This window comes from Electrophorus electricus, chromosome 8, assembly GCF_041902795.1.
Source record: "Electrophorus electricus isolate QZ-2024a chromosome 8, ASM4190279v1, whole genome shotgun sequence".
NCBI classification, from domain to species: Eukaryota; Metazoa; Chordata; class Actinopteri; order Gymnotiformes; family Gymnotidae; genus Electrophorus; species Electrophorus electricus.
Genome location: NC_137504.1, coordinates 4,859,876 through 4,870,000, shown reverse-complemented (window position 1 = coordinate 4,870,000; position 10,125 = coordinate 4,859,876). Strand labels below are relative to the sequence as shown.

Sequence of the window (10,125 nt, the reverse complement as noted above, 5' to 3'; positions counted from 1 at the left end):
CTGAATGCTTCTTGACGGCACAAACGGCCTTCCTATTATCGAGATTAAAGAAAGGCCAGATTCTTCCTGGAGGGCTCATGCAGAAACCATTCCTGGCAGTTCTTGCATGTAGGCAGTGAAGCCACGGCAATATAAAGACGGTAAAGAGAGCGTATGAGGATTCATATTTCAGCAGAGACATTCAAAAGCACCTTAAAACTAATTGGGTGTTTCAAGCCAAGTGATGGAAGGTTTCGCTGCTGTGTCTATCAAAGTCCAATTACATGGGAGCTTGATAGGAAACAATGCAGCTACAGTTGGAAGCAAAGACCATTGGGCTTCCATGGACCTGGAATATAGTGGGAGTGATCAGGACATCTGGACTTATTTGAGTCATGTTATGGGACTAGTGATCCCCACACAAAGGTCATAAGCATACGGTCGATGAACTTTAGAGTTCAAGTCCAATTTCTCAGTGCCGAGTACGCTGGGATGGAGGCAGCCTGGCTGTGTTTTGACAGTTAATGGTTGAAAAAGGGGCAGAGGTGCCGACAGGCCGCAGGGGAAAGACAGACAGGACTGGAATGCCACCACTCTCCACGCTAAGCCCGTTCACACAGAGTTGAACCAAGGGCACAGAAACACTGTGCCCTTCAGGCCTTTAATAAACATATCTGCTTAGAACAGCCATTTCATCTCAGATTTTTAAAAACTCTTTTATATTTTCAAGTACAATTATTTGATAAGCTTTGGAACATCAAAGGTTAACTTGGGACTGCTGAACTAGCCCTTCTAAAGATGAACGGGGCACTATTTTAGTGAGAGAAAATGTAAAATCACTGGCAAACACTTAAACCTATAGCTGTGCAATTACCACACAACATGGTGGAAATAGTAATAAATGCTTGCTTTGCCAACTGGTGTTCTCAAGTGAAGTGTGCTGTAAGAGAAGAAACCATTAAACAGTCCTGTGGAGTATTCAAATGTTAGCAGGAAGGAAAACTTTGGTGCAGGTTATATATAGTCACTTATTAATTAATAATATATATTTTTTCTTTTTTTTTTTTAGGTGGGGGGGTATTGACCAGACATTACATATGACTCTGCATTTGCTCCCCTCACAGAGTTTAGAAGTTTAGCCATACCTTCATGAACGTCTTTGTGTCCTATAACTTCAGCTATTCCGAATTTACTTAGTGAATGCGTTTTTATATTAATTTTATGTATTATTATTTAGTTAATGTATTTTGATATGGCTACAGTGTGCCAAGGTTAGTCACCTGACACTCACACATTGTGCCGGCAAAAACTCATCCAAATTAAAATACATTCTAAAAACCTGTTAGAACAAGATGTATGCTGTCTGGGCTTTAGAAGCAATTTTAGAGTTAGAAATTTAGACACCTAACTACCAACCTGCGGACCAAAAACCAAAATGCCAATTTATTTATTTTACATTTATATACTGCTAACTCTAACAGTCCTGCTTATTCTATAGTCCTACCAAACCAGATTAAAACTGTCAGACAAAATGTTGTTATAGCCAAATATGCATTAAAAATATATTTTTCAACCCTTTAACATTATTTGATAATAATATGTATTCATCCCACCCCTAGTGGCCTACTTTTAAAATGGATTTCTGATTTACTTACAACATAACACAAAGTAAATCACCAAGCACAGTAAATAAATTCTAAAAATACAACAGAGAAAACAATATAACTACTTCTTAGACTGATTTTTTTTTTTTTCAAAGTAGAGATGTTGGAAAGATCAATTGGGGGGAATATTCAAATTCTGTAATTTTCATATGTGAACCTTACCAGTTCCACATCAGGGGGGATAATCAAGCCAGGCGGTGCCACGAACGGCTCCTCACCATCTTCCTCCTGAGGCTCAGGGTCTGAAGGGTTGAGAGAGAGAGAGAGAGAGAGAGAGAGAGAGAGAGAGAGAGAGAGAGAGAGAGTGCGAGCGAGCAACAGAGAGACAGAAACAGAGAGAGACAGAGAGAGAGACAGACAGAGAGAGAGACAGAGACAGACAGAGAGAGAGACAGAGAGAGAGAGAGAGACAGAGAGATACACAAAGTGAGACAAAAAGAGGCAGAGAAAGAGTGAGTGAGCGTGTGCACAAAAATAACCCCAAGTTTGCCGAGACACCACTCTAAACTGACAGACTTTACTTGGGCTGCATGACCTGAGGCTCTTTACTCTCTGTCTCTGTCTCTATTCCTTTCTTAGTTCCTCAAACCTTTTTGAAGGGATGCAGGTCACATCTGCTTTGCTTATTGTAGTCCTCCCCATCCCCGCTCCTCTGCCTGAAATAACACACGGACACGTCCGCTGGAAATTACATGAACATTTTATGCGCCATGCGCTGTGGGGGAGCTGTAGACGAAGGCACATGGCTGGCACATTAGTTCTAAACCTGTTCGTTTTTCACCTAGTGCCTCTAATCCTTCAGTAGCTTGTTAAGGACTAATGGAGCTGTTTGTGCTGATTAAATCAGAGAATTACAAGTGCCTGAGGTATGTCCTGGACTGCATTCCCAAAGCTTTGCACTACCTGCACCTTGCTTGGTTCTGCTGCTTATCAAGCCAACTCGCCTCTCTTGCCAACCCCACATGAGAGACCAAAATAAAGTGTGCTAATACTGAGAACGCTGCAGGAACAAAGGTGACATTAGATGACCCAACAGAGCCATAGCCATCTGCTCCGAGATACATGTGTGGGCCAAGACTCACACCTGCTAGCACTTTTATCAATTATTTACAACTGCAGCAAGGTAGCCTGGTTGGCCTTTGAGATAAACCAAAGAATTCCGCCTACAGTCATCCTTGGAAAGGTAAGGACTGCTAGGGCTGATGATACGGAGCCATTTGGAGATGAACAGGCCTGTACAGAAAGTAATTGCCACCATAAAAATAAACTACAAAGACACAGCTTCTGGGTTTACCCTATTCCATGCATCAAAAATGTAAATCTAGGGCCTGAAATGGAGACACTGCTTGTAAGATGCGGGAAAGCCATATTGCAGGCATGTGGTAAAACCGGAATGAGAACCAATGAGGACAGGTGCTTATGAATAATCATGAATATGTGCAATGTTTTCTATTTGTCTCTGACTCTAATTCCGATGAATGCGTGCAGAATCTCTGCTTGACGGATGGACTGGTTAAAGAGTGAGCGCAGGGAGGCAAAATACCCAGGCTTCTATACTTATTCAGTCAGCAGATGTAGGTCAAACCTGGTCTATGAAGTCTTGTTCTCATCTACACCCACTGTTCTGCACATGTGCAGTCTCAGAGATCAGAATGGTCATATCACAATGGTCACTCTTGTGCTACCGCAGCTAAAATGGTCAGTTGTTATTCAGGACTGTAAATCAATGTCATACCAGGTGTGAACGCCCTCGAATGTTGTACTACATACATACTAGTATGTGGTTACTTTTGATTGGTCAGTGGTGGCAAACTCTGTTCTTGGTCAAGATAAAACTGAAGGAAGTCTGTGCTTGGAGGGTAGAGCATTTTAGGGGGAGAGTTGGAGTGGAGCTGGGAGTGGAGTTGGGGCAGAGCTGGTGGATTTGGGAGTGAAGTTTGGAGAAATCTACCTCGGGCTTGCGCTTTTCCCCCTCTGTTTACATCTACCTCTCCCCCCCCCCCCATTCTCCCTCCATGGGTAACAGGTAGTATTTTCTATGCTGCATTTCTGTTATTAACAATATAACTTTCACCATCATTAGAATAGCTAAACAATTGTAATGAATCACTGATTGGTTTGGCGTCACATGAAGCTCAGTTTTTCAGATAATGTTGCATCATGTAAATGCATAAATTATTCACCAAGTGATGAGTCAGCTATAATTTTATATACTGCGAACACCAATTCTCTGTAAAGTATCCAATCTGCTGTGCATATTTACTAGATGAGGTTAGCTGTACCTCTGACAAAGCAGGCTGTTTCAACATTAAGAAGCTTTATAAAGTTGATTATGTGTAATCTACAATTTAAGCATTTGGCAGACACTCTTACCCAGAAAGATTTACAACTTCAAGCGTGTTAGAGAGGCAGGTGAATGTAGTGTTATGAGTCTTGCCCAAGGACTCTTATTGGTATAGTACAGGGCACTTGCCCAGGTAGGGTCTGAATGCCAGTCCACCATGGAAGAGGCAGTGCTCTTACCCACCACACAACAGCAACAAAATTATTCTCGTAACTTACTGGGCTGTGCAGTAAAACTTGCTCTTTCGAAAATATGTTAATAATAACATGGAGTTCGATGGGTTTTTACTGCCATGAAAACTTTGCCCACACCCATTTCTGTCATTTGCTGTAGGTACATGGGTCAGGGTAATTAAATAGTTACAAAAAACCCTACAAAAACCTGAACTTTTAACTGTTGATTGACAGCCTTTGCACATGGTGAGTCTGTTTCACATTTGCCACTGAAAACATCACAGTAGCTTTTCTAAGAAAAATCGCACTTTATTTCACTCTAAGGGAGCCAAATTGATGGTAACTTCCTGAATCAACTGAGCACAGGTGGCAAATGCACATGTGGTTTCAAAGGCTTTCTCCAGTGTTTAAGCAATACCTAGAGGGTTCCTTACTACACATCCATTTCCACTTGTCCTAAAGATATGATGAAATATGTGCACTCTTGCTTCTGCTCACCATTGTCTTTGCTACCATCCTCTTCCTCAGTGGGCTGTGAGGGGTCGTAGTAGTCAGCACTGTAGCGGAAAGCCACAGCGTTGTAGGAGCCTTCTTCAGCCAAAGCCTCGCTCAGCCTTTTGTACTCCTCTTCTGCATATCAAAGTGTTAAAAAAAAAAAAAAAAAGACCAGTCACGAGTGAGCCTGAAATATGAAGTGAAATAACTTTGCTAACGATAATGAGTGTTGCAGAATTCTTTATCTAATGTTAAACAATGTTCCCCATATTTGACGACAAAAGTCTGTTATCATGTACCTCATATAGTCAGACAGGCATTAAAACAGCAAAAAGAAGTAAAGAAGCATTTAAACGTTTTTTGTTTTTTTTTCCTCAAACAGAGAACACCATCATCATCTTGGGTCATCATAAACTTTCAAGTCACTCCTCCTAATGTCAAGCATTTAAACTTGTAGCAGTTTTAGAAAGTCTTATATCAGCGAGAAAAAGATATTAAAACTGAATAAATCTTTTCATTTTATTACTGATTCAGTTCACCCTAGACTGAGTGTTTACCAGCCAATTATTTGCAATTTCCTTCAAGAAATGTGAGGTAGCTGCATTTGGACTCTGTACCTTGCCGGGCCTCCTCCTCCAGGAGGTCAGTGTGTAGGGCCAGGTATCTCTCCTCATCACACAGAGCCTCTATCCTGGCCTCCTCCTCAGACAGCTGGTAGCTCTGGTTCCATGAGCCTGCATCATACTCCGAAAGGTCATGTAAATGACCACGGCCATCATACCTGCAAAATGAATAAGTGGATTAGTCAGGAAAACAACTGCGGGACACAGAAAGAATACTCACCGCACTGGGGAACCCTGAAGATAAAGAATCTTTTTTTTTTTTTCCTTTTTGTAACAAATCTATTTCTCTTACAAGTTTCTTTTTGAGTTGGAGTGTGTGAACTGCACAGGAAGGCAAAAGAAACAGACAGCTCTATCGCCACACTCCGAAGGTATAGCGCAAGAGATGCTCATTTTTTCTTTCTATAAAGTTACTACCTACATCCGTAACATTCTTCACTAAGCCTTTAAAAGGTTGCAACAGCCCTGAGTCAGGGGAAGAAAAAAAACAACAAACAGAAACAAAAGAACAACTTTCCTCTTACCTTACATGGTTCAAAAAAACAGGCTGTACCCATGTCAGACAACTGAGACTTTGAGCCCACTCACTTCATCATTCCTACTTTTACTGTAAAATGGTACATCCACACAAGCCCGAGCACATAAATACCTATCCGCAAGAACCCATATGGACGATTTTTTCCTGCGCTCGCTCCTCTATTCCACTTCTCAGTTCCAGTTTCTTCGGCGAAAGAGAGAAGTGGGCGCTGAGTTGGCAATCGGGGCCTGGCAGGACCCCTTAGCCTTAATTGCTGAGAAAATAAGGTCCGGGTTACGTGATAGAGAGACACACACATACACATTGGAAACAGGAAACAGATCCATGCATATTAAGGTGGCTCACTGCAACCATCAAGAACAGAGCATTGCATGTCCCTTATGACATTTTAGTAACTGTCAGTGTTTATTTACAATTTGTCAACAAGACTTGATGATGAACTGAAAAAGAGAAAAACAAACCAAAAAAAAGTGCACAGAGGCCTAGTTAGGAAAAGCCACTTGGCAAAGATCCAAAGCCTGTAAAAGAATCATGTTAGATTACTGAGCAAGAGAGCAAACAGAGATCTTTTGGAAAACCTTTAAAAAATCATATTGTGAGAACCACCTTAATTCACAGACTGGTACATAGTTGCATTTATAACAAAGAATTTGCTGTGGTTTGCTTTTAAAGACACCAGCAATGATGAACTGTGTCATTCAAAAGCATGTCTTAGGTCCGGAGTTCTGTGGGGCACCACCAAAGCAAATTCCATGTGTCAAGATGCACAGGCCTCCCTCTTCTGGAAAGGGTTTTAGGACACAGGTACTTAAAACTTGTTGACACGAATTATATTTATATGTACAGAAACCTGTGGTTCATATGTTGTGAAACCATTTATTACAGTATTCTATTAGTGGCAAGCCAGCTAGCTAGGTAGCTAACTAGCTAAATGACTTAGGTGAAATAAGCCCGACCTTTGGAGTAAGGACTTTGCATCTCTGCATCATGATGTTCTTTAAGACACAAAACATTTTAATGTAGTTGCTTTTTAGAACAACGCATCTTCCATTTATAAAACAAAAGCCAAGCCACTTTATCTCAAAACTCGTTTGCCAGGGTCAGTTTTTATTCTTTATTCTGTCACACATCATACGACCAGCGCCGCCAGCTGCAAAACAAAATCCAAGAGTCTCCGGAAGACATTTAAAGTTGGTTAAGTAATGATTCCCTTTAGGTTTGTTCAACCGACCTATCAATCATGATGTTCTTGTCCCCCATCCATGGGATAAGGTGTTTGCCCTGCTCGTGGTAGAGAGCCCTCTCATCGTCCCGAAACAGCTTGCAGGCATAGCCGAAAACCAGGAGCTCGGCGTATTTACTGCTATCACTCTCCTCCTTCACCGCTTTGCTGTTGTCCTTTTTACTCGCCCCTCTTCGATACATTCCAAATTAGACTGAAGGCAAAAAGTCTGTCGGTGCTGGTTCTTAGATATACTAAGCCAAATCTAGAATTTTGTTCTTATTAAACAGCTATAAACGATGGCAAGGTAGATAGCTAAGTAGCATTCATGCAATTTTCAAAACACTTGTAATCATCATGTCGGCTTGAGTATATCAAGGTTTGGAATGTGCCTCGCAGATTCATTACTTACAGCGAGTGGTTTTATGTAATAACTCCCTAAAATAGCAATCTATATACAAAAAAAAGATATGAGTGTGCTTATGTGCAGAAATTGATTATCGTCACTAATTGTTCTTTTGCATGCATTGTTGCAAGAATTGGAAATTTGCACTCAGTCATGACGAAAGTGTTCATGACAAAGTATAGATATATATTTGGTGATACCAGAGAGCCTTTCCGGGGTAAATCATCTGATGATCGATGGGTTGCCACACATACGTGGATGTTAACGTATCTATCCTGATTTACATTTCGTGTAGATTACACCAAAGTCCTCTAATAAAAAATAACGGTGGTTGTACGAAGAATTTAGCGTCAACATAATTAAGTAACCTAGCTCAGTAGACTCGTGAAAACCTCCGCGGCTGATCTAACACGTTTTCAAACGCTCATAATTCCCTCAGTGTGCAAATGTTCATATGGGCAGATTTACACTACATTTCAAACACAACCAATCCAACCCATCGGGTAATTCACAGGCCCTTCATAAACACCTAAAACAGGCACTGTATCCCTGTCAAGATGTAGATGATTAAGTGCCTGACTGACTAACCAGTGCATGCGCCAGAGTTCTGCAGTAGGCCCACTTCACTCAGGATGCCATAATCTGGCCCATATATCCTACCAGAGGGAAATCTATGCTGTTTTCCAAAATACCAATTGTTTAAGGTTATGTACAAGTAATTCAAAAAAACCTTAAGGTAGCCAAGAACATTTTGAATAATAATAAAAATTTAAAAAAATAGAAAAGAAGGAGCAAGTAGATTAAGCACCACCACACACCTACATTTTGCCAACAGCCTAAATATGTTAAATCAGGCACAACTTTGCAAGAGTGTATTTACAAAAAAAATATAAAATATTATTACTATTTTAGGCTGCCTTTATCACTTTAAGATGTTTTATTTATAATAATAATTATTTATTATTTTATTATTACTACCAGTATTTATCTTACTTTTCATTAAACTCTCTAATATTTGTTTCATATGTTTTATATTGAGCACTGGTAAGATCAGGATCTGCCTATCATAAAAAAAAAGGAATAGACATACTAGGAATAGCTAATTATAAACCAGCTGCCTTACTTGGAAAACTTTATATAAGCAATGGATCCACCCTTTTAAATCAAACAAGGATAATTTGTAATTTGAAGAGTAGGAATAAGAGATACAAGTCATTTGTTGATTACATAGTTGGCATACACACATTGATTAGTTACATAGTCGGCATACACGCATTGATTAGTTACATAGTCGGCATACGCGCATTGTTTAGTTACATAGTCGGCATACGCACATTGATTAGTCACATAGTCGGCATACGCACATTGATTAGTCACATAGTCGGCATACGCACATTGATTAGTCACATAGTCGGCATACGCACACTGATTAGTCACATAGTCGGCATACGCACACTGATTAGTCACATAGTCGGCATACGCACACTGATTAGTCACATAGTCGGCATACGCATACTGATTAGTCACATAGTCGGCATACGCACACTGATTAGTCACATAGTCGGCATACGCACACTGATTAGTCACATAGTCGGCATACGCACACTGATTAGTCACATAGTCGGCATACGCACACTGATTAGTCACATAGTCGGCATACGCACATTGATTAGTCACATAGTCGGCATACCCACATTGATTAGTTACATAGTCGGCATACGCACATTGATTAGTCACATAGTCGGCATACGCACACTGATTAGTCACATAGTCGGCATACGCACACTGATTAGTCACATAGTCGGCATACGCACACTGATTAGTCACATAGTCGGCATACCCACATTGATTAGTTACATAGTCGGCATACGCACACTGATTAGTCACATAGTCGGCATACGCACACTGATTAGTCACATAGTCGGCATACGCACACTGATTAGTCACATAGTCGGCATACGCACACTGATTAGTTACATAGTCGGCATACGCACACTGATTAGTCACATAGTCGGCATACGCACACTGATTAGTTACATAGTCGGCATACGCACATTGATTAGTTACATAGTCGGCATACGCACACTGATTAGTTACATAGTCGGCATACGCACATTGATTAGTTACATAGTCGGCATACCCACATTGATTAGTCACATAGTCGGCATACGCACATTGATTAGTTACATAGTCGGCATACGCACATTGATTAGTCACATAGTCGGCATACGCACATTGATTAGTTACATAGTCGGCATACGCACATTGATTAGTCACATAGTCGGCATACGCACATTGATTAGTTACATAGTCGGCATACGCACACTGATTAGTCACATAGTCGGCATACGCACACTGATTAGTCACATAGTCGGCATACGCACACTGATTAGTCACATAGTCGGCATACGCACATTGATTAGTCACATAGTCGGCATACGCACATTGATTAGTTACATAGTCGGCATACGCACATTGATTAGTTACATAGTCGGCATACGCACATTGATTAGTTTTCAAGAAAGAGGAATCACACTTTTTTCCTTTTTCCTCTTAGGTTGGTGTGTATATGTATGTGTAGTCATGAAGTAAATTCACAATTGTAAGCATTTCAGCAATATAAATATTAATTTATTCAGACTGCACGGTGGTCATTTGCTACAGTAATCTTTCATAAGAAT

General features: G+C 40.6%; 1 protein-coding gene across 4 annotated transcripts in view; it reads right to left on the bottom strand.

The window, feature by feature from the left end:
* The window catches only part of sfswap (splicing factor SWAP), a 95,917-nt gene extending 88,509 nt beyond the window's left edge, over positions 1–7,408 (bottom strand). For all 4 annotated transcript variants that reach the window (XM_081719034.1, XM_081719033.1, XM_035527152.2 and 1 more), the window contains exons 1-4: positions 7,048–7,408; positions 5,273–5,436; positions 4,659–4,790; positions 1,806–1,885 (exon numbers count right to left, since the gene is read on the bottom strand). In XM_081719034.1, coding sequence (XP_081575160.1) covers positions 1,806–1,885; positions 4,659–4,790; positions 5,273–5,436; positions 7,048–7,241 — 570 coding nt within the window. In that variant the 5' untranslated portion in view covers positions 7,242–7,408. The remainder of the gene's footprint in view (positions 1–1,805; positions 1,886–4,658; positions 4,791–5,272; positions 5,437–7,047) is intronic.
* Positions 7,409–10,125: the final 2,717 nt, after the last annotated feature.